The sequence below is a fragment of the Dryobates pubescens genome, chromosome 18 (assembly GCF_014839835.1).
Source record: "Dryobates pubescens isolate bDryPub1 chromosome 18, bDryPub1.pri, whole genome shotgun sequence".
In the NCBI taxonomy this organism is placed as follows: domain Eukaryota; kingdom Metazoa; phylum Chordata; class Aves; order Piciformes; family Picidae; genus Dryobates; species Dryobates pubescens.
The window spans coordinates 14,107,272-14,132,904 of record NC_071629.1 but is presented as its reverse complement, the minus strand read 5'-3'; the positions used below and the strand labels follow the sequence as shown (position 1 = coordinate 14,132,904).

Below are 25,633 nucleotides of genomic sequence, written 5' to 3'. Positions count from 1 at the left end.
CAAATTGAAATGGGTGCCTCATCAGAAAAATCTACTGGTTGCCAACATTTAAATGTGCAATTACCAACCTGGGAATAATTTTACTTCTAGATTATTAAATGATACCCCAAACATACAGATTTCCTCTATTAGTGTATCAACAGTATATGTAGATGAGTATTTTTTGCACACCTGATGACTGACAAAATCCAGCACCAGCAGACAGCATTAAGTTTTCAGTCACTGGCATAATTTTCTGCTCATCGCTGCTTCCAAGACCTGTTGAATTCTGTTCATCATTTTCTTCCTTATCAGAGGATGAAGAAGAAGAGACAACCACCTTCTTTTTTGACACTTTGTTTTTTAAGTTACTCTTTTTACTTTCTTTCATTGACCCTCTTTTAATCTTTTTCTTACTGTCCTCGTAAGACTCCTCATCAGAGGACGACAATGAGTGATTCTGCTCCTTCTTGGAGATTTTCTTTTTGTGACCTACTTTTCTCTTTTCTTTACTTTCAGTTTGTTTTTTACTCCTTGCAGCATCTTCAGAAGAACTCTCCTCTTTTAAGGGAGATTTCTCGGCATCAGAGGATAAATCTAGCTGTACTCTTTTAGGAACTCTCTCTCTTAAATTCTTCCTCCTCTTTTCTTTACACACTGGCTCATTTTTAGTTTTGTCATTTTCAGAAGAATTGCAACTTCCTTTCTCTGGAGATGACTTTTCCACATCAGAAGAGGAATCATCTTGTTCCTTCTTGTAACTTTTCTTCTTCAGTTTTTCAGATTTCTTCACTTTGCTTTCTGATCCTTTTTTATTTCTCAGTCGGTCTTTTGAAGAATCAAACCCGTGCTCTTTCTTTGCAGATTTCTCAGTACTCTCTGAAGAAGAATCTTCCTGTGCCGTTTTCTTTTTCAAATCCTTGCTCTTAACTTCAGTGAGCTTTGCACCTTTAGGACAACTCTCCTCTTTCTCCAGCAAAGACTTCTCAGCATCAGAAGACTCGTCAGGCTTTCCCTTTGCATTTTTTTCTTTTAAGTCTCTGCTTATCCTTTCCCTAGCAGCTGACCCCTTAGCAGTTTTTTTATCTTTAGAAGAATCATTAATCTCCTTCTCTGGGGAGGACTTTTCAGCGTTGTCATCTTCAGAAGATTTATCTCTCTGCTTCTTCAAATTTATCTTTTTCTTACTACTTACTTTTTTCTTCTGCTCTTCTTCGGAGGAATCAAAACTACCTTCTTTTTGTGAATATTTTTTCTTAGCTTTTTTGACAGATTCAATTTTACTCAAAATTTTTATTTCTTTTTCTAACTCAGAATCATAGTTTGAAGAATCTGAATAGTTTTGTCGTTTCTTTTTAGCAGCAGCTGCATTTTTAGCTGATTTGCCTCTTTTAGCATCTAAATCTGAACCGGAACTGGAACTTTTTCGTTTCCGCTTTCCGTTTTCATCCTTTACTGGTTGATTCTTTCCAAAAGCTAAACTCTGATCATTTGCTGGTGCTTCACTGTTGCTGTCAATGTCTGAAGAACTGTGACTCATCATAGCTACTTCTTTAAGAACAGCTGGCATCTCATCAGAATCTGAGCTATGATCTACTCCATATGGCTTTTTGGACTTAGACACTTTATTAGGGTTAGGACCATCAGCAGTACTGCCAGAAGAATTTTTATCATTTTTCCTCTTTGGCTGCTTTGATGACTTTCTCTTACGTTTCTCATTACACGTGTCATTGCTATCTTCTTCTGAATTTGACGTTAAAGGACTGATGTCTGTCTGGCGCCTCAGAGGCGTGGTCTTCACACGCGGTGACCTCCTGAGATCAGATTCCTCTGGGGAAGGTTCACTTTCACTGTCAGCAGTATGATTTTGTTTTACAGAATCAGACTTTTCTGCTCTAGACACTTCCTTATTTCCCTTTTCTGTATTGCTGTCCTGATCTTCAGCTTTAACTGCAGACTCCGAAAGGGAAACAGGAGTTAATTTTACAATCAGTTCTTTTGATCCCTTAGCTGATGATTTTAACTTCATACCACCTTTGGGATCTTTCACAGGAGTGCTTGACTTTGTATTTGAATTCAGAGTCTCATGATCTGCTCCTGTATTGCCACCGTCTTGCTCATCTGATGTAATCTGAATCTCCATAGCAGATTCTAGAGTCTCAAAAATGTCTTCAGGAACAGATGAGGGAATGGACACTATATCCATGTCTAAAGCCTCTGTACTATTCGGTTCATACTGAGGTTCTTCATTTCTGCCAGACCTTTTTTCTTCACCAGAAGTGCGCTTGGTGTCTGTTTGCTCCATTGTGGGAACACTTTGATCCATGGGCTCACTGTCAGGCCGTACGGATACAACTTTTTTCTGTGTTTTTACAGTGTCATCCTCTTTTGATGCCACATGCTCATTTCCTTCATCTTTTTTCCCCTCATTTTTTTCTGATCTAACATCATTTTTTTTCTCTTTGGTATTTTTGTCTTTGATTTTAACATTCAAAGCTTGAAGCTCCAGATTCAGTCCTTCTTCTAATGCCAGATGAGTTTTTTTCATGTCATTCAACACAGATTTAAAAGCTTTTAGCTGACAAAGTTGCACAGTTGGGCTGATTTCTACATTTTCCGCAGCATTTTTTAAAAAGCTTACAAAGCTAGAGTTCAGATTTGTTGTAGTTTCAACTAGTTTTTTTGTTTTCTTAAGCAAGTCTTTTGGCACCATCAGTGCTTTATAAGAATATGTTAGTGAGCCTGAATATGAATCATCTTTTTTTTTTTCTTCACCATTACAATTTGAGTTATTTCTCTTTGGAGAACACTTGACTGTATGGTCGTAGATTTTACTTTTTTCACTCTCAACTCTTATCTTCTTTTTGTTTTGTTGCAGTAACTGCTCTAAATTTTCAAAGACACTGTCACAGGCAGTGACCAAGTCCAACAAAGGCTCCGGATGGCAAATATAGCAGTGCCACTGGTTGTTTTCATCCAGTATAGTCGAGAGTTCCTTTCGACCCAGGTTGCGCAAAATGCACTTTTTACAGAAGGCATTATGGCAAAAGTCACAGCAAATCAGATTTCCACCTTCAGCACACCACCTGAAATGAGATACAGGAAACTTAATAAGAGTCTTGGCTCCTTATCAACAAGGTGACAAATTTGAGATGTTTATATATTTTTTATTATCTGACAAAGCATTTAAAAATTCAGGTGATAAACAGATCCATTCAGTGCAAACACTGGTAAAAGCACAACTGAAAAGCACTCAGCTGAGAACTGGAAAGTCAGAACATTAAGGCATTAGACTAACAGTTCAGAAAGCTGAAACAGTCAGTAAGATCCCAACACAGTTTCAGTATTCATTTTAAATAAGAAGAAACATTAATTGAACTTTATTTCTCCAAATTACTTCTGAGACTTTAAAAACAACAAAGCAAGTGAATTCTTTTGTTTTACAGGAAAATGAATTAGCTAGAAGTCTTTCTAGCCTTAGCTGGTGTATTAGAAGAGAAACACTGAAGGCATTTCAGAACAGAGAAGGTCACAAAAATGATCAGAGGGCTAAAGCCCATCTCTTATTAGAACAGGCTGAGAGAGTTGGAGTTGTTCAGCCTGTAGAAGACTCCAAGAAGCCCTTAGAGCAGCATTCCAGTATCTGAAGAGATGCTACAGCAGAGTTGATGAGGGACTTTCTCAGGCATAGAACAGTTTCAAACTGGATGAAGCTGGATTAACATTACATACTAGGAAGATGTTCTTCCCCACAAAGGTGGTGAAGAACTTGGAACAGGTTGCCCACAGAAGTTATGGAGGCTCCAAGGCTGGAAGTGTTCAAAGCCAGGTCGGATGGGGACTTGAGCAACGTGATCTAGTAGATGTCCCTGCCCATGTCAGGGAGGTAGGAACTAGATGATCTTTACAGTCCTTTCCAACCCAAACTGTTCTATGACCCTACTACTACAAGCACATATTACCACACCAAACGAACAAATCACACTAAAGCATGCTTTTTGATCTCTATCTGGATTGTATAGTCTTTGATAGTGACCTGAAAAGCAGCTGACACATAGGCTTACAGACTGCACAGTTCTGAATGGATTACACATTTAGACAGATATTTGACATGAGGACAGAGAAGTACTTTAAAGTGGGAGACGCATCTGGAAAAGTAAGTTTCCATGACTCACAAGATTTCAAATGTCAAATTCTAGTCTCAACTTTTAAGTATTTAAAAGGTGATATGCAATTTAGTTTAAAATGTGATGTTTTACAACGGTTTGCTGCTGGATTTCTTTATAAAATGCTTTCCTGTTAAGCGCTAAAGTAACAATCAAATATTTACAAAACCCCTGGGTTTGAGCATTTCTTGGTGAGAAACAATTGCCAATTAAGATCTTATGTATCAGTCTCTCTCTGTCACTAATTTCACTATTTCAAGAAAAAAACAAACCCAGAGGAGCTGTGGGTGTTACTTACCTACACTGCTCATCCATTCCATCTGAATCACGGCTTATGTCATCGCTCATGTAATACTTGTAGCAAGTCTGTAAAGACAGACAGGACAAGGAATGCTTTATTAAATTCCAACTGGACTTCATCAATTCCTATGATTTCAGTATGTATTAGAGGGAAGCCATTAAAAGCAGCAGCTGCAAGGTCTTCAGCAGTCCACCCCTTTTACTTTTGCGCTGATCTAAAAACCACCTTCCATAGACAGGACAGGTCCTAAACCAGAAATTCATACTTAGATGGCTCAAGGTTTGTTTGAAAATTAAACAGGCTTTTGTTTGATGGCTGCATGTTTGCTTACTTTAGAACATCAAATGCACGTTTCTCTTCAAATTTATTATGTTGTTTCATTTCCTAGGTAAACCAACATCACTTCTTCCCTGACACTCTTAATCCTACACACATTAAAATGCTCCTTATGTTAGCAATTGATCCTATAAAGCTTTAAATAAAAAGGTCTTCTGTATTTATCCTGATGTTAACATCCAAGGATTGAGTTTCGAGGTTCTAACTAAGCATTTCCATTGAAAAATTTGTAACAGTAAGGAAAAAAAATAAACAAACAACTCAGCTAGTAGTAGCAGTGGCTTCAGTTGCCTAATTCTTTAAACTAAAGTTTGAAGGTGTGGATTTTTTCCAGCTGCTATTAAAGAACGCTCTCCCAGACTTGAAGCATTACATTGATTCCTATCAATACAAACTATTAGCTAAATTTTGTCTTTTTATCCAGAAAATCTGTGAATTCAGAAACCAGAAGAGGCTTCAGCACCTGAATTTAAAATTATGACACCTCTGTATCTGGAGTAGTGTTACGTATCTGTTGAACTAAACAAAACCATGAACAACAATAACAAAGAGTAAATGATGTTTAGACACTTCAAGGCACATCTGTAGCAAAAGGAAAGCAGCTTCTTGACTCTCTGACTGTTTACCTAAGCAGGAGAAAAATAAGGGAAAAACTAGGCACAGAAAGTAATGGAAGATGAGGAGCATGCAGACCAGGGACTTTTCCCTCTTACATTAATGTAAGGCCATGTTCAATTAAGTGAAGGTATAGAGAATTTATGGCAAACATGATAAAATTATTTATTGGAGCTCAGTCAAGAGCTGCTATTGGACCTAACGCTCTACAGTTTAAAAAATGAACCAGATCACTTGCAGGCATCAAAAGAACATGCAGAGTTAAGGACTTTCAAGCCTATGAACAACAGTTAGGACTCCAGACTCCAATCAGTGCTTGCATAAACTGATTTTTCAAAAGCATGTTTTACAAAAGAAACAAGCTACAATGAATGGGGGGGGGAGAGGGAAGGAACAAAAAAGAGCCAGACCCTTGGACTAGATGGACATAGCTCAGATAATCTTACATATTCAGCTGACAGAGTATTTGGGAAATCGGGGACAGACAAATGGAAGATAAATACTTCATGTGTATTGAAACACAGATCTCTATCTCCTTCTCTTTAGACATATCTTACATAATCTCTACCACCATAGAGATAATTTTAAAGAGATGTAGAAAGCTCGCTCTCTCTTGCTTAAGAATTCTCCAAAAGAAGCAGGGTTGTTTCCTTCTTCCCATAATCCCCACCTCTTTTCAACACAGGCAGTTAGGGCCTAACTGAAGCCACCGCAAAACCATGTAGCTGAGGACCCAGATGCTGGTTTTGGATTATGGACTAGACCATTATTACAGAGGCTGCCACAAATTAAAGCAGTCCAGGAGCTGTACACAAGAGGAGGTGGCTACGAAGCTATTTTTCCTCTTCTTACTCCAATGTTGATTTATATACAATACCTTACCAAGACATCCAGAATTAAATGTGCTCCTAAAATACATTAGGAGTAGGTAAAAATTTCAGACAGATCATTTAACATAAGTGGTGCACTAAAATTAAATCCTTCAAACTGTAACAATACACTTAAAAAAAACCCCAAATCACAATGAATTTAACTTGGGCATAAGAAAACAAGAACATAAATTTGTCGTCTATTATTTACCTTTTTCCTTAATTGTAACAGTTAAAGACGGAGAAGTTTATTGCTAATAAACAAGACTTGCTCCCACGAAAGTCCCACCCAAATCAACTAATATGACACTTCAAACAAAAACAAACAGCACAAACTGTAGAACTGTTTACCACATACCTTACAAATAAGAACTTTCAGTGTAGGATGTCTATAGATTGAATCCTTTTGAAAATGATTCACCTGTTGCCCACAAGCTGTACAGCTTACAATTCCATGTAGTCCTTCCTCTATAGAGAAGATTGTAAAACACATATTAATTGCTTTCATATATTTTTAAGCAATCTGTATAAAGCTGATTCATTTTCTTACAATATTTTGGCATGTTATGTTATGCCTTTATTTCTTTACTACCCAGCACTAGAGAAGTATTTCTGTAACCACCAGCCACTCAGACTGAAAGAACCTTCCTCTAACTTCTATACTCCAATTGGGGTCAAGATTTCATTTTTCCATTGAGAGTTAGTTTGGATTAAGTGGTCACCTCATCAGAACACACCTAAATAAGAGTCATCACTAAAACTCTTTCAAAGCAGCCCTGATACAACCTTCCTCATTCATTCCTTTTTTTCACTTTTTGTTCCCTTCTTGGTATTTTGTTGTTTTGGGGTTAGGGTTTTGGGGTTTTTTTGAAGCTACACTTTTGCTGTGAAACACACGTTCTCACCATCTTGCTGACTGCTCCCACAGTTTCTGCACCACTCTGCTACTCTACCTACACTGGGTCACAAAAATTTGTTGGGGGGGGGGATATGTCAATCATTCAATTCACTTTAAAAGGTGGTGATCACGGAGTTTGGAGGCTTGCTACATGCCAGGCAGTTAGCAGTTAAACCAACTAATTAATACTATGAGACCATTTTGTTTTCAACAGCAGTGATACTATAAAGAGAAAGGAAAATCACAGTTCTGAAAGGTCAGATAGAGAGTTTATGCACCTTCCAAAACTTGATTTGGGATCAAGCAGACAGAGATTTGACATAGGATGACTTAACTGTGGCTTGTCCTTCGCTGTCATGTTCAGCAAGTAGTACAAGGAAATTAACTCAAATGGTTAACAACTACAGTCTGAGTACAGACTATATACATATTTATCTAAATAATCCCTACACAGAATTAGAACCAAACATCACCACCACAATGTTAAGGAACTGAATGAACATTCTCAAGAACAGTACGAGCTAGTAGCAATTTGCTACTGAAGCACAATTTCCAATGGTTTACAGAGCAGTAAGAACAACTAATATGCCCTCACAATCCAGTGAAAATAGGAGGTCTGGAATTCTGAGTATGAGATTTGTTGTGTTAACTTTGACACATGCATGACTGCATGTACTGCAGAGCTTGTGGACTTGCAAAGCACCTCTAAGGACCTCAAAACCAGCTCAAATATCTGTTTCAAACACTGCTGGTAAACACTGAAGAACTGTATCTACCATCTCATACTACTTGGAAAAGAAAACTCTATTCTATTTTTAAAAAGCAGCACAGAAGCCTACTCAGGCTTTCCCAAACCTTTAATGTATCTAAGAATCACAGAGGTCAACAGCCAACTGAGGAACAAGTTGTTTACAAGACCTCAGCAACTTCCCCCTCCTCTGCAACTTTAAAAGAAAGCTCTACTGTCTCCTTCTTAGGAACCTACAAGTTGGCACCAGAAACAAGAGATGATTTCTGAGACAAACCATTGTAAACTATGTTACTACTTCAAATTATGATGATGCAGAGAAATGAAACAACTGCTAATTAATTAATACTGAGAAATACTTTTAAACCATTCCTAACTGTGAGTTTATAAGCAAAAATACATGTATATGCATTCTGCAGTACAAAACTGACACTGCACTCCTGGATAAGAGCATCTGGATGCCAGAAAAACAAGAGCTCTATCACTACTGCTTCTTCAAGTTAAACAGCACACAGAACTTCTGATAAAATGTGAATACATACTCCACAAAGACAGATTGGCAATTTTTGTTGTCTTTATTTATTTACTTGCACTGTGCACAGAATTCAGAATCTCAAGTGGCTGCTACTACATGCTTACCTGCTTAAACCAGCAATGTATATAACTTACTATATGCATGGGCCAGGGCACTTCACCCTAGAGAAAGGTAAGTGCCATATCATGTAACAAGATTTGCTACAAGTGTAGACTAAATGGACCTCCACTACCTCTTCAGTACTCATCACAAAATAAAACTGTTTTCATACATCCCCAATCCAGCTGCTCTCGAGGTCAACTGCACTCACATCGCTCATACCTCTCCTGGTCTGGAAATGGGGACAGCACAAAAGCAGGCAGTACCTACTTCATCTCCCTGAAAGTTGACAGAAGCTTTACACATGTACTGTATACTTCAAAGCCAAGCCAAGGACTATCAGTAGTGAAACAGATACACCTGAAATTGCCCTGATAAAGATCTGGTTTAAACAAACTTCAGATTTCCAAAACTATTATGCCAGGCAGCAGTGCATGATTAACCAGTCCAGATACACAAAAGGCGGCCTTCAAATTCTCCAGGCATGGAGAAAAAAAGCTGGAAGCATAGCTCATATGAACTATCCTGGGAAGAAGACACAGGCCACAAAGCTCAAGCAGAAGACTTCTATCTTTTTAATACCATAACTCTTAAGATTTCTGTCAGGGCTTTTGTAGAATTGTTATAAAGACAACAGGAAAAAGCACTGCTCTATGCTGAACAAGACATCCTGCAGGGATGGAAGGAAACTGACTGTCAAAGATTAATAATTGAGAGAAAACATCACTGCTCAGACTGTGATTAAAATCATGCATGGCCCCAAATATATGCACAAGCACATTTCCACACAGTCACATTTCACTCCTCTTCAACCACAGATGAAGAAACCACACTTATTAAATTACAATAAGACTTTAAAAAGAGAGCAAGTATCTCAAATGATGCAATGGGAAGGATAAATAGTGTGTACAAGAGCTGTCTGAATACAGTGGGTACTGATGTATGTGTGAACTCAGATATTGCCTGTAGTATTAAGGAAAATACCTGCCTTCTAACCAGCTGCTTCGTGCAAAATCCTTCCTGTCCTTTACTTTTCAGAAAAAAATGGGACGTTAATTTCTGTTACTGCTATAACCTACCTAATTGCTCAAGATACGGAAAACTGGCTGGCACAGCAGCTCTTCAAAGACAATCCTCAGGTGGGCCCACTGGTAGGGAATTTCCCACAAAACAAAACAAAGAAGTCTTTGGATTGCTAAGAGATTTTGGGTTTCTTGCTAGCTCACTGATTGATAATATGCCTATACATGTTCCTGCTCAAATAAGGTTGCCTTCTTGGAGAGTCAGTGAATGTTCCCCTATCTACCGTATTCCGATATAATTCCTTAAAACAAGAATACCTCAAACACCCGATTGCAACCAAACAACTGTTCTGAATACAAAGCAAGGGGTCCATACAGAGCACCTAATGATGCATCCTATAGCTGCTGAAAATAAGTTTAATGAGAACTGATCTTAGCTTTCACTGCTGCATTGCAGGGGCAGCAATGGAGGCTAATTTCAGCTAGAATCCTTCAAGAACAGAAAGCCAGAAGAGTGGAGGTATTTTTAGAATAATTTATCAGAAATATGAACAATTTGAAGTGTACCAAATGTGGTCATCAGCAACAATCTAAACCCATTTTAACAAATGCTTTAAATTGTATTTACCTCCACGCTTTTTAGGAGCTTCGGGTTTCATTTTAACGGTATTTCTGCTTCTAAATTCAGGCCCTTTAAAATCATCTTTGTCTTCATTCAGCACTGGCTCAGGCTGTACAACCACTGTACCTAGAATGATTTCATTTAGAAATTGGAAACCATTAAATGAAGTGCAAAAGTCCTGTTTAAATAAAAGCCAACATAGTATCTTTAAAAGAAGAAAAAAAAAAAAAAAAGTAGTGCTGTCTGTTGACTTAAAGTTTCGAATGCACAGATGTTCAGAGGAATAAAACACAGAAGAACAAACTGAAAAGCCCCACCACACACTTCAAACTATGTCTGGTTCGCAGTTGTAGGACAAAAGCCAAAGACTGAATGGGCTACGAGGAGCAAATTCTGCATTCCCTGCCCCGGTGCACTACATATAGAGAGGACTGTCCAGGACTGTCATACTGCTGGGCGTGTGTAGTACAGGGATTTGCAGTGCAGTGCTACAAATAAAGGGCTTTGATTAGGTCACTTAAATCCATCAAAAGCCTTAGAGGAACTATTTTTTTCTCTCTCTTTTCCCCCCTCATAATCAGTTTCCACTATCATGACTTTTATCAATATGAAATACAAGAAAAATCAATACACTAGAACCTGGTTTGTTTTCAACAAAATGCAAAAATTCCTTTGTTTTTTATTTAAACAGAAGACTTTGTGAATGCAAAAAAAAAAATTTACTGAAGATCTCAGTTTTGATGCTTTCACTGTAAGAACACTAGAAATTACCTAACAGTCCGAAAAAAAGTAATTTTAAAGTCACTGCTTTAAGTACTGCCAAACATACAGTAGCTACATGCTACTGCAGCAGTAGTCCTTCATATTTTTCACTGTAGCTTTCACAGGTAAGAAACAGAAGAGATTAATCAAACTCACACTATAGTTAAGAGCAGGATGTAGGCTTATCATATCAACTATTTAAAAGGATGCTTAAAATTATATCAAATAATGACATTTCCCTTACCCCGGCTGAGTTTTGCTTTAGTTGATCTAATTGTCAATAACCTCAAAGACAGAACAGTACAATAAGTAAGACTTGAAAGGGATGAAGTCTGAGATTTCCACAAAAGAACAGAAAAAAGTATTTCTTGTTTCATGCTGGTTTTATACAGATGTCAGTAGACATCTGAAATTAAGTCACCAGCACATCCTGGTGTACCCATAGACTGAAGTGTGCTGAGTCCAAAACTAAAGGTGCTTGGTTTCCTCTTTTAAATGAGTGTACTGTGTGTATTTGTGCTTGAGCTCCAGCTTGTATGCTTATATACAAAAAGCCAACAGAATGCAAGACAAGCATTTTACTACTCCGCATGTGCATTCTAGTTAATTATTTAGGCTGCACCATAATCTTTTCTGATTTGCTGAATTCAGAAACAAAGACAGACATGAACTACCTTTAGGCAAGCTTTGCATATCAACATCATTTTCTGAGTTTTCATTTGAAATATCTTCATTTACAGTCTCATCTAAAGTTTGTTCATCATCTGAGCCAACATATTTTGTTACAACTGTAGGTTTCCTGCACAGAAAAAAACCAAACAAAGAAAAAACACACCATACTGTGACAAACAGGTAAGGCTGGCACCTTTTGTAAGTAGAATACCAGAATTAATTTAAGGCATTATAAGGTGGGGCACTCTAAGTTATTGTAGTAAGTTGTAGACCAATTTTCTTGTTAGGAACAGGAATTCTCCCCTCTGAGGTGAAATTAAAAGAGGTACTAATAAAATAGTTTTGTTTCAAAGGCTTCCTGCGTTATTTTTTTTTAGCAAAATCAAAGTTGGATGTGTTTTTATGAAGGTTTTCAGGGATATCACACTTCTAGGAAAAAAAGCCTAAATGAAACAAATTAATGTCTCCTCAGGAATTTTGTTCATCGCTCCGAGTTTAACAGGCAGTGTAACAGAACACACAGGCATCAGCAAATTACAATAAGCAGCTTGGCAGAAAAGATGCTTGCAAGGAAATAAAGGAAATGAAGAAAGAAATGAAAAGGTGACTACTGAATAAAAAGACCAGGTGAAAGAATTTCACACAAATATAATTTAGAACCAAAATCATTAAAATGAGTGAAATTACCATGTTAGGGCAGGGTGGGAAAAAAAAATAGAAAAAAGAATGTGACCATAACTTTCAGTAGTCTGAAGGTAGTACATGAACTACTGCAGGGTACTAGTTTTGTCACAATTTGGCATAGTATGACAAATGTATGAGTGCAAATGTCCTTAGTGACAGAAAGGAAGCAGAAAATCAAGTCTGTATAAACAATATAAATCAATGAGTTCAGCAGGACACTGGATTCAGAAGATGAGGGATAAATTAAAGCCAAATATATATAATACTAAACTTGCAACTCTACAGTCCCCTAACAGTAAGGTACATAAAGTCTTCTTTTTTTCTTTTTTTTTTTTCTTTTTGGTATGACCCAGTTAACATTTTTGGAAAACTTCTGCATGCAGAAATAGCAAGAATGAAGGAACAACTGTATCAACACCTTTGTCCTGGAGATACATGAGAATTTTGCCGTGTCTGTTAGTAAACCCCATTTTTTATGATCTTTATGTTTGACCCTGCAAAATGGTTTGAATTTTAATATCACTCTAAGGTACTTGTTTTACCAGCACTCTGCTAGCTGAATGGAGTTATGCTGGTGTATACTAAAAGTATCTGGCTTAGTCCTTGGGCTTTTCCAGTTTCACGTGCCAAAAAAGCAGTTTGTTTGGTTTTGTTTTCCAAACCAACCTTTTTGAGCGTGACAATCCCACAGATTTGGTTCTTTCCGAAGAACTACTACCCTAAAAACAAGAAAACATTAAAGTCAACACATCTGTGACCAAGTGACATGTCAAGAAAGACAGCTTCTTATTAGAGCACACTTCAGAAGTCACCAGCACTCTTAAGAAAAAAAAAAAAGGGGGGCAAGAAAAGCATTAAGAAAAAGTGACACCCAATTTCAACAGTCCTGACAGTTCAGGTCATCTAAATCTATGGATTTCAGATCAGTAGGAAGGCCCCAAGAAAACATTATTCTTCAAAAAAGAGATAGGCGTCATCAAACTCTAAGCCACTAATGCTCCCTAACCTCCTTATGCATGTATCTTAAAAGAAACACAGAGGGCACTGTCAGAAATTGAGATATTCTGAGAAAGACTGCATGGACCTTGAGTACTGATGTAACTGAGGAAATTCTCGGTTTGTATCACCTGCTGAAAGTTCTCTCAGCTTTCATAAGAAGACTGGGAAAGGCTCATGTTTAATGTTGGGAGGAATTCTGAACCCACCACAACCACTGGGCAGTTCTAGCCATCAGCAGTTCTGGTATCTCCTGTTCTGTGTATTTTCATTGCAATGTTAACTTTCCTGATCAGCATGCCTGCCTACACATCCACCCACCTGCCTCCACATTCCTGTGCATTTCCACTTCCTTACACTCACTAGGATTCCTCACAACACTGAAGTGCTGCAGAGGCTGCTGCAGGTCTATGAATGTTTCTCACATTATGTGAAAGAACCACCATCTTTTCTGGCACCTAGATACAGAGGGTTCTTGAAGGCTGGCACTAGGGAGATATCACAAGCATGCACGCAAGAACTGCCACCAGAATACAGACACTTGTTAGCTGGCTCTTATGCCAGAAAAGCCTGCCCATCTTTGCAGGAAAACTGGTATTTGAGAGGTTTGTGGATGCGCATCGTAACTAGGTTTGGACAGTATCAAATAAGTAACTGAATTTACTGCAGAAGAGGAAAACTAAGGCAGGACACCAGCAGTTGTGCTTTATATATTGAACATTATCAACCAGAATGTTTGCAACAGGAAAGCAGGTATTAGACATAGCACATGAAAAATGTCTTTGATGCATCTAAGACACCATATAAAAGAAACTTGCTTGTTATCACTAAGAATCCTGAATCTACATATTTTTCTCTTTTTTAAAAAGAAAGCATATTTGCCTAAAAGGACAACCAAGTACCTGCTGCTATCTGAGTGACAGGGTGCAAGCATTAATCACAAGGCAGAGACCAAGTCTTTTAAGCCAAAAATAAGTAAGAGCCTATTTACACATAAGCCAAAGAACAGAATAAGGATAAAAGAATGTTCTGCAAGTTTTCTTAAAAAGAAAAACTCTGTGTGCAATGTACTCAGGGTATCGCAGAAAATATTTGGTTGGAGGAGGCCTTCAAGATTGAGTCCAATATGCATCAATTAACAAGACTCTGCATTTCTTCACAAAAATGCAATCACATACCTCAGGTAAGTAAAACCTAACTCTCTGAACCACGTTAAAGACATTTTCCCAGGAATTATTATGCATCAAAAAGACAAAGCAGTAAATGTGTGCATTTCAATACTATGGAAATAAAGAAGGGTGGGCAGGGAGAAACAGGACTGCCTTAATTTAAGTAACTGTCATACAAAAATTTAAATTTACTTAAAACTACATTTTAAATTCATTTTAAAACACTTCACAAATTATGTTTGTATCCACTATAAATTATGACATTTACTGCATGGTTCTGCTAATATTCTTTAAGCATTTATTGTAAGAGTAGCAGTGAACTCAGCATTTTCTGTACTAGCCATTCTGCACCAGTCATGAAACTAAAATTCAGAAGCATTTTCATTCCTACCTCTTCTCTACTGTTCTCCATTGAACTTGAACTACTTTTAGATTCTCTACTTTTACCTATAGAAAGAAATCAAAGGAATTAAAGTGAATTAAATCACTGAAATGCAAGAAACATTAGTTCTTCACACTATGTCATAGCATTTTTTATGTTCCACCAGCATGAATAAAGACAACACTGTGGCTTTCAGAGACAGACCTGCACAAGAAAGCACAACTCATTGTATGGCATCAGTTTTACAGAATGCATTTAGAGATTACTTTCAATTACATCACTGAGAGGCTCAAAGAAGCCCTCCCACATCTGAGGAAATATGGAAGAAATTAAAGTGCAACTGTATATGCAGAAATAAAATTAACTTCTTAATAAATGAATAAATGCACTAAGTAGAATTATTTTCTCTTATACATCTTGACATTAGAACTGTAATGTTAAAACTAGGATCATAAAATCACAGCCATGGAAAACACCAGTTTGTACATGCTTGGTAGAGAAGTCTATGATCCTGGCAGCTACAACCTCTGTAGATTCTGTATTCAGACTGCTAACAGGCTGCACGTGCACTACTTCCCAAAGCAAAAGAACCTGGCCCTCTAGCTGTTTCTCTGTGTGACGGACCCCACAGAATGACAGTGCGGCATCCCTTCCAGCGCTGACCCAACCACACGTGCTCTATCCACTTCAGGGCTAGGAGTGTGCGGGATTTCTCCTGGGACTGATGCTCCAGGGCAGGAGCTGGGCACTCCAAACAGGAGCAGCAAGTCAGTCTCTCTTACACTCTCAGTGACTCTCCTCCTGTACGGGAGGGAGACATGCAATTCAAATGCAAAGAGGATAAAAAAACATTCCAACCTTACTGATTCTATGATAAGGCAGTAAAATCAACTTAAAATCATATTAAGAAAAGCCAGAGTGGAAGTTACTGGGGCATCTTATCACTCCTAGCATCATGGTAGAGTTCAGTTCCAGGGCAGCTCCCAAGATACAAGCGCTCAGTGACCAACGGCTTCGCATTGTAATTGACCTCTGAGTGAGACAGGGACATGCTTGACTGTGTTTACCATCATCTCTCTCCTCACATCATCTTAAATGTTGGGAACAAAATTAATTTTATCACTATATGAACCTGATTTGGCTCAAATCCTGTCTAACATTTGTACACTGAATGAGTATCCTGTTGATTAAGAAAAGGCACAGCAGCAAAGACACTATCATTATGCACAGGTAACTGGGAAGGGAAGCAAATTTGCAGAGTTAATTCTGGCATTTCCTTTTTTTTTTTTAAATGCTTAAATGTTGTATTTTCAACTAATATGTTCTTTTTCAAGAAAGAAAACATGAGATGTTGAAACCAACACTGAGTCACGTTTGCTATTAATAAGTGTACCCCTGTTTCAAAGGAAATTTGTACTTTTAGGCAAAGAGCCTGCTTTGTAACCACACAGGATAAAGGGAAAAGATTTCTTTCTCCCAGTATGCTCCTCAGCAGAATATCACTTTGAGATTATCTGTATCACAGTATCACGTGAGTAAGTTCTTTTTCTTATGTTAACAGTTCAGTTTGCTGCTGACACAAGGAGGTTAGCACCACATGGCAGCAAACGCTTAAGAAAAAAATATTAGAATATATTAATTGCACACCTGAAAACCCACATAAATTTATTACTTGGGACAACTTGGGAAGATTAAACTCTTATTTTCAAACTCTCATCATCCTAAATAATAAGCTCTGTAGCAGTCAACACACTGTCCTTCTCCTGTAGTCTTATCACTTCAGCACAACTTTTAGCTCATTAAGCAGCAGAGATTGAAAAGTTTGCATCTGTAACTAGTCCTACCTAAAGTAAGAACTGGGTTTAACCTAGTCAAATTTGGAAATAAATTTTGTTCAGTATTGTTAGGAAATAATTTCACTTTACATGTCTGTAATCAGCATTGTGGTGGGTGTGCCTAGAATTCAACACCTATTTCTGACTCGTAGGCAAAAATTTCTAATACTGAATTTGACCTTTTGTTGGATGTGAGGCTTTTTAGAAGTACTGCTTTGAAACGTTTCCAGATTACATGTCCATTTCTTCTTTTACTAATTATGAAAGCACAACCTCCAGAACTTCTTCCACAGCTGTACAGTATGCAAAAGCTGTGTCAGCAGAAAAACCAAGATACTGCACTTACACATACAGGTGAAGTGAACAGGGAGCTTCTACCCCTGACACAAGCGTGTTTGCCATCTCACATTTCATGGCACGTAAATTAGCAGCGGGATTACTTTTTTTTTCCCACTTAGAAAAGGTTCAGAACTGAAATAAACACTGTAGCAAAGACCTACTGTGTATTTGTTACAGTTTCACCACTGACATCACATTAGGCCTTTGCATAACTATCCCAGTGAAGTGCAACACAGTAAAGCCACAAAGTGATTCGACTTTAGAATCATACGTACATTAAAAATAAAAACATAACATGACTTTTTACCTATGGTTTTGTTTTTAGATAGTGCTGGAGGAGAATTTGCGTCCTCAGATTCTTCTGATGACTGAGCCAGGAAGTCATGAAGTTTCTGTACCAATGTATTCAACTTGCTTTCACTGTTAAAATACAAGTAAAGCTCACAGTTACCTACACATCTCACAGAGAAATTGTTTAATCTCAATAAATACCTACAAAAGAAACTGAGTTACTGTTTAAACAACTGCTCCTACAAGAAAATATCAGAGTAAATAAAAATGGCAAAATTTTGTTAAACCTTGAGTAAAATAGGTGCAGCCTTACTGACAAAAAGCAGCAAGAACTCTTTAAAATAATAACAAAAAGCCTATTTAAATTATTTTTAATGTTTAAAATTATTTGCAAAACTGAAGGAAGCCTGAGTGGTAATTCTGCTATGACAGGAAGATAGTGAAAAATGAATTTAAAATTCTACTACAGGTTAAAAACAGTAAGATCTTTAAATAATAAAATAAAGTCACCTTTGAGGATGTAAAGCCTGGGAAATAATGGTAGAATTTCACCTACAACCTTAGAAACAAACAGATCTACATGCTTATGCAAAGCTTACATTAAATTAGTCATGTACATATACACATATCCTGCACCGATTTTTGTCAAAAACCATCCACGCAGGATCAGGTAATTTCTTGATCTGTTTGTGGGAATTTTCACTAGGCAGCTTCAGACACCAATGTGTTGCACGCTCATTACAGTAAAAAGGCAACACCTTTATCCTATGCTTTCATTACAAAGCTCCACTGTTTCATAATCCATGCTATTCCTGCTCATTTTTAAATTGTTTATTGCAGAGTTCCTCCTCCCAAAGCTGCTACTGCTTTCCACAGCAAGTGTCTTTTTCTAGTTGCCAACATGCTGAGGGAGGCCAAGGGCAGTCACCCTTTCAAACCCCCCCTGTGTCAACAGTCAGCACTCAGCAGTTTGTCACCACTTCCCTCCTGGACGATGCCATCCCTCTCAAACGTGCCAGCTTATATGCCTGAGTCATAGTACCGCATCACTAGATACCAGCTTCCAAACTGCTCAACTACAACGCCCCCTTCAGAAGTTAACCCAGTTTAAGGACACAGGCTTTCATCCTTTTTCTCTCCCCCTTACTTCCAAATTGGTTTTCTGACAGCAACAGAACTAAGATTTTCTGTCCTTCTTTTTTAGAATACCATCAGCTCAACCCACTCACTTTACTATCCCTACTATCTATCAGTTTATTAACTTCTTTCTATTTAGCCATTATTGCTAAAAAAAAACATAACAAAATCATCTGTTTGATAAGGACATGGAGGTTCTCTTGAGCACTGAGTCAAAGGTATCATCACATTAATGCAAATGACTATTTAAAGCAGTGGAAATAACCACATATAAAATACCCACTACAAAATCAATCTGTAATGTCTTTAAATCTTCTGAAATACTCAAAACAAAACCAGGCTTTGTAATGAAAAGATTTTCTGCATGAGGACACTTCTGAATCCACACAGATACCATCAATCACTTGAGCAACTCTGAAGGAGGGTAACAAAGCCCAGTTTACTCTCAAGTGCATCTTAAAATTCTTTTCTCCATCTGCCTGAAGTCTCCCTCTCTAATTACTGGACTCACGCTGCTGCACAGCTCCTGGTCCCCGAACTTGAGGCTTCCTTTTATTCTCATGGATGAAGGGTATACTCCTACCAAACTACAGAAAATACTACTGACACACTTAGGCTTTACCAAACTGCGTGCTCAACTTTAGGAGGGAGATTTATGACAATTTATTCACAGTAAGTAAAAAAAAAAAAAAAAATTAAAACATAAATATGTTTTATGTCTATCCCAGACAGTCTGGAAAACTAATGCACATTGAGAAAGGCCACAAAAAAAGTGGATTTTTGGTAATTGGGAAAAAAAGAAGTCAGACCACACGTGGAATTCTGCTCATTTGCTTTATAAGTAACTTACTTAGGTAACATTATTTTAGAAAAAGAAATGTGAATTATAGAAAAGTTCTAATATTATTGTTCTCAACACAAACCAAATTCATAGTGGTATGGATGTGTCTCTGTGATTAGCACTTGGGACATTATCTACTGCCATTTACTAACTGTTATTCTAACCAGACTAAAATGATTCTTTTCAGAGCAAAAGAATCATGCTGACAAACAATGTCCAAAGAAAATCTACAAACGTCTCCTCAACTTGTCTTTCCTCTGATTACTCAGCATTTTGTACTGTAAGACCACGTGAAGGAATAGCAGGTCAAGTGTAAGTAAAGGTGTTACACTTACTATCCCTCACCACAAAGAAAATTTAATTTAGGGCAATGCTCTACCTGGTTTTGTACATAAGTGATTTTGTGTCACACATTTATAGCTCAGAATCTATCTGCAAGATTTTTTTAAAGCTTATACTGCAAAATCCTTGTTCTTTGCAATGTATTAATAGACCCATCCACTACTAAATTGATTACAAACCACAAAGAGAGTATTTTTTTTTTAAATATAGGAGCCTAAAAATTGAGAACCACTTCAGAAGCACAAAGTAAAGCCAGCACCTCCCTCTACCACACAGCAACAGCCCCAACACCATTTACCAGCATTTTCAGACTTGCATGTTCTAAAGAAATGGCTTCACCATCAGTCTAGAGCTGTTTCAACACTGTTTAGCCTAATTAAAACAGGACTGAAAGGAATGGTGTCCTACTATTATTGGTTTGGCCATGAACCTGATTTGTGACCTTGGGAAACTATCCTATGAGAATACCATTTCTTACCTAAATTCAGAGCAAGTGCTGCACTCAAACAGTAAACGCCTGGCTCTTACTAGGATTGAAAAAAAAGAAGTACATATTAGGCAAACCAGGTATTAGGCTAAATGATTCTACAGATCAATAGATACAGAAGGAAATTAAGGGACAGCTGGTGTCCTAATCCAGACACAACATACTTAATTCAGTCTGGCTGTTGAATGCTGTCCCCTTGGACATGCCTAGCTATATTGGGTCTGCATGGCAAGGTTTCTGTGGCAGGGAGTCTACAGGTGTGGCTTCTGCATGACGGTGGTAGAAGCTTCTCCCATGTTTCATGGAGACAATACCAGATGGTCCCAAGATGGATCCACCGCTGGACAAGGCTGAGCCCATCAGTAATGGTGGTCGCACCTCTAGGATAATGTATTTAAGAAGGCAGGAAAACTGCTGCTTAACAGCAGCTGGGAGAGAGGAATAAGAGTATGTAAAACAGCCCTAGAGACACCAAGGTCAGTGAAGCAGGAGGGGAGGAAGTGTTCCAGGTGCCAGAGAAAATTCCCCTGCAGCCCATGGTGAAGTCCACAGTGAAGCCAGCTATACACCTGTAGCCCATCAATGATGCAATGCCAGAGCAAGAGGATATACCTTGCTACCAGTTTAAAAACTACAGAGGAAAACAAAAAAGTCCTCCAGAAGGACCAGTGTTGTGAAGAAATATCCAACGGCGAGATAGGTGAGGGAAAGACTCGCAGCAATCAATATGATTGATAAGCAAGCTTCAACTTTATTGTTAGAAAGCACGGCTTATAAAGCATCTCAGCTAAATATGCACAGATGTCATTATTTCATTGGCCATTAGTCCAGGGTTACATTATAATATCCAGCCTACTTACAGTTAGATCTACGTGCAAGCTCCTCTCTAATTAGTTCTTTGTTTTACCTATACTTTATCTATACTCGCAGCTGCAAGCACAGCTTCAAGGCCACGATGATCCCCCTACATCAGCACACCTGCTCACTGCGAGCAGCAAACATCTAGATGGAGTCCGGCCTACACACTTTGTTCAAGCAGCTGTTCCATAGGACTATGCCCCTGCAATTCAAGCCATTCCTCAACAGACCAGATGGTCCAGGAGGTGGACTAGAAAATGCAATTTTTGTTATTTCATTCCCATAATCCTGCAACCCCTTTATAAACAAGCACTTCTCTCCGTTCTCCCCTTTTTATCTCTTTCTCCCTGCTCCCGGCACAGACCTTTATCTCTGGCGATGCAGGAGAGGTAGGTTTGCAGCTTTGAGTGGCCTTAGCAAAGCTAGTTTGTAGCTACACCATTTCAGGCCTAGTGTTGGGGGGAAGCACTGAGGTTTTGGGGCAGGGCACTGAGGCTTGGGTTTTGGGCTTATTTGGGGGGAAGGTTGGAAGATGTTGGCCTGGTGAGGTTTTGGTAAAGCCCAGGCTGGAAAGAACTGGGCCAAGGCTGAATATGAATTCGTGTATTTGGTATGTTTTTGTATACATTTGTGAATCGTATTTCCATTTAAGTTTCCAATTCTGTTTGCTCAACCTAAGACATGCCTGAAGGCTGTGATGTCATGAACAACACACTGTAGCACTCTGTTCCTAAAGTACTCTACGCATAGAAGGGACCTCTGCTGGAGCAGTCTGTGAACCGCAGCCTGTGGGAAGGTCTCACACTGAAGCAGCTTAGGAAGGACTGTCTCCTGTGGGAGGGACCCCATGTTGCAGCCAAAGCCTGGGAGGAGGAAGGAGTGGTACATACAATCTATAATGAACTGACTCCATTCCCTGTCCCCATGCACTGCTTGGTGGAATGAGGTCAAGAAATCTGGGGGCAGAGCTGAGCCTGGAAAGAAGGGAGGGGTGAGGGGAAGGTGGTTTAAGATTTGGTTTTCTTTTTCATTACCCTGTTCTGATTTGATTGGTAATAAATTTAATTTCCCCAAGTTGAGTGTGTTATGCCCATGAGCCGAGTGATCTCTCCCTATCCTTATCTTGACTCACTAGCCTTTTCTTATCTTTTCTCTTCCCTGTCCAATTGAGGTGAATGATAAAGCGACTTTGACGGGCATCTGGCACCCAGCCTAGGTCAAACCACCACCTTACTTCATTACCTGGTTTAGCTAACGATCATGCTTCTGCAAAATGAGTCAAATCACCTTGGACAAGTAAGATTCGAAGGACCAGCTTTCACTTGGATCCCACTCGCTACGCATTCACATGACCATTCTCTCTGATGGCAGGTGAGGTGCTTAAGATTCACACTGAGGGCAGGGCAAAGCGCAGGACTGCCCATTTCAGCAGCAACACTGGATTACAATGGATTGGATTGTAGAACTGCAATGGGAAAACCTTGTTCCTGTGCTCAGTTACTATCCACTTCCTTCAGACACTTCAAAACTACAGGAGGGGAATGTCCCACTTAGTATCAGCATCTGGAAGAATAGTTTTAAAATTGTGTTTTCTTTAAAGAAATTTATTTGTCTTCCACAGAATCCTACCAACCTTTAGTCTAAGTGTCCTTTATCCAAATTTCAAGTGGCCCCTGAATGTCAGTGGAAAAGGAATGCTTTCCAGCTTTCATCTACATCAATATTGGCAAATAAGCTTTGCAAAATGTTTCCCATCTTAAATGCTCGCCTTCAAATTCAACACTTAACTATTTTCTGTTTAAACTTTAATAGTAGTTCAATGGCACAAGTTTTTTTTAATTCATCTTTACAGTTGGTTTAAGTTAAGTCCCAATTATTTTGCACTGTTGAAGCTGAAACAGAACACTGCAAAACAAGAACTAAGCAGACAAAATTAAACAATCCTTTTTTTTTTAAAAAAAAAAAAGGAAAGAAAAATACCAGATGTGCTTTTAAACTGTCTGTAGACTATCATCCTTTGCTTCAGACTGTATCCCTCTGTGAATTACAGAAATCCAGCAACCCACAGCAGAAGTATTTTAATTAAGACAGTGGGAAGAAGAAGGGAAAGAACACATTATATCTGCATGAAAGCATAGGAAGATTTGGTAGCATATCCATGCTACATACATTTTAGTGATTCAAACTACGTCCAGTATGGTTCTGCAGACTGAACAAGTAGCAGCAGCTAGAACACAGAATGCTGGAGCACATTTTTTGGGTCAGTTACACCCTGAAGAAATTCAGTTTGTGTTCTCCAAGCCCCTCTACATTATCAGCAAAAATGAATAATCAAAGGCCAATCTTAATTCACATGCTAATTCAGAGGCACCCAAAGATCTGAAGGAGATCCAAACGTGTTTTTACCAAAGCATTTCTTTGTCTAACACATTACACACACTAGCATATTTTTAAATCACTGGATTATAATAAATAAAGCTGAAATGGAATTTCATTAAATTTGATTAAATGTACAATTTCAAAATGGGTACTAGACATTCTCTTCACTTCTTCCTCCCAAAACATGTCATTTCCTTTCATACAACCTAAGCCTCGGTATAATCATGCCAGTATTCTATCACCTGCAAATCTTCGAGTTTTTCCTGATGAGAAAAAAAGCATTGGACTTACCCCAATTCAAGTATCTTGGTTAGAAGACAGAGCCTACATAGTTGTTTCATATGGAACATGTCAACACAGTGGCTGAACACACACAAATAAAATTGCTTAAGATTGTTGGAAAGAGTGGAAGATAGTAAAACCTACATCAGAGTTGCTTATTTTCTTATTCCTAATCAAAAAAAGGAATCAACAGACCTGCAATATCCTAAGGCGCCTTCTTATCTCAGAAAAAAAAACCCACAACCAGAAAATAACTTCAGCCTAGCAAAAGCACATGGCTGTATAAAGGTGGGGAAACAGAACATATCCAGTAGGAATTTTTTAACTCAAAAATGGTTTTCCAAAAGCAAAGCAACAAGGTATTGTAGAGCCTAAATCAGATTAGTATTTTGTAAGTTATTGATACTGATATACCAATTACATCAAAACAAGCGAGGCTTTCCAATCAGGACTCACACAAGCTGTTCAAGTTGGCAGGAACCAGCTCTGCTGCCAAAGGACGCAAATTCTCATGCCCTGACACATGCACCTGATGCCACCCCCACACTGTTCTTTCCTTTCTCCTCCAGTACAAAAATTCGTGGTGATCTACACACAGAAACTGATCCACACTGTAAGTAGCCAATTCTTTTACTGTATCTGGCTATTTTCCCAATCCACTGGTACAAATGTTTCTGTAAGCAGAAGTGATGACAACCTGAGATGAGCTGGAAAGAGACTGTAATTTCAGTGGCAGTAATACACTCTGTGAGCTTCAACTATCAGCAGCAAAACCAGACATGGGCAGGCTAGTAACAGCAAGAGTCACACAACTCAGGGTGGAAGGGACCTCTAGTGATTGCTTAGTCCAATCCTCAACACAAGAGGAGACAGTTATTTGAGGGAACCCAGAATACCTCCAGACGGAAGCTCCACAACCTCTCTGGGTAACCTGCTCCTGTGCTGACCATTCTTACAGTAAAAACATTCTCTTGTGGTTGGACAGAATTGCACCACATTAAATATCATACATCAAACACAGTCAGAACGTACCTGAACACTGAAGCTCTGACTAGAAAGCAACACAGCCATCTAGCACTCCATCAAACTTGAAGATTCTAAGCTTAAAACTTCATTAAAACAAACTCACTCTTACTTTGATTGGAACTGAATTTAAATCCACAGGGACTTAATCAAGTCATACCTAGTGCAGTTGAAGACTATAAATGATGAAGATGAAGTAACTTTGGGGCAAAACAGGTTCAGACAAGTAAACAATTATTTTCCTCCAGACACACAAGGGGAATGAGAAAGCAGCAGTCTGAAGTCACTAAGAGACCCTTTATTCTGCTTGAGGAAGATTACACAATTTCTTTTTCTTTGAGATGGTATCCAAACAACCATCAAAGAGCCACATCAGGATTGGGCTGGGAGTTACCATGCTTCACTAAAAAGTCAAAAATTCTTCAGTTTTACACCTGTTTCTGTAATAGGACCTAAAAAAAAAATTTAAAAAAACATAAAATAAAATAAATAGAAGGAGAGAAGCTAAGACAAACACTTTCCTTAATCTGGCTTGAATGCTACACAGAAATCTGTAACTTCAAAGTCAAAATAATCTGCAAGCTGAAAAAAATACTAATTTAAGTCAATGACTTGAAAAATCTAAATACATCTTCACCTTTACTGTATTACTTCAGGAAAGTAAGATCCAGTTAGTGTCTATACACACAAAGGTGCATTTTAAAACCTTAATCGTGCTTTGTTCAAAGGGAAAGAAGGGATTCACTGCCAATAGCATCATGCCCCTCTACCTCTAAACCTGTCTTCTCTTTCGCTTTATTTGCTTTCTGCTTCCTGCAGTTTAGCAGATTCCCAGTGACACATCATTAAATGCAAACGGTAAGAATTTAAGTCTTTCCCTTCAAGTCTCCCAGATATCCCAAATCAGGTTTGCTGCAGGTTTTGAGGATTGTAGCTCATCTGAAGTGTAGGTTTATTTTACAAG

The 25,633-nt window shown here is 38.3% G+C and overlaps 1 protein-coding gene across 2 annotated transcripts in view; it reads right to left on the bottom strand.

The window, feature by feature from the left end:
- ATRX (ATRX chromatin remodeler) overlaps nucleotides 1-25,633 on the bottom strand; it is an 84,053-nt gene that overhangs the window by 54,114 nt on the left and 4,306 nt on the right. The window contains exons 2-9 of one of the 2 annotated variants that reach the window (XM_054169460.1): nucleotides 17,337-17,449; nucleotides 14,865-14,920; nucleotides 12,975-13,027; nucleotides 11,627-11,751; nucleotides 10,197-10,316; nucleotides 6,625-6,734; nucleotides 4,444-4,511; nucleotides 172-3,065 (exon numbers count right to left, since the gene is read on the bottom strand). In XM_054169460.1, coding sequence (XP_054025435.1) covers nucleotides 172-3,065; nucleotides 4,444-4,511; nucleotides 6,625-6,734; nucleotides 10,197-10,316; nucleotides 11,627-11,751; nucleotides 12,975-13,027; nucleotides 14,865-14,920; nucleotides 17,337-17,449 — 3,539 coding nt within the window. The remainder of the gene's footprint in view (nucleotides 1-171; nucleotides 3,066-4,443; nucleotides 4,512-6,624; nucleotides 6,735-10,196; nucleotides 10,317-11,626; nucleotides 11,752-12,974; nucleotides 13,028-14,864; nucleotides 14,921-17,336; nucleotides 17,450-25,633) is intronic. The other variant, XM_054169461.1, reaches the window with a different exon arrangement.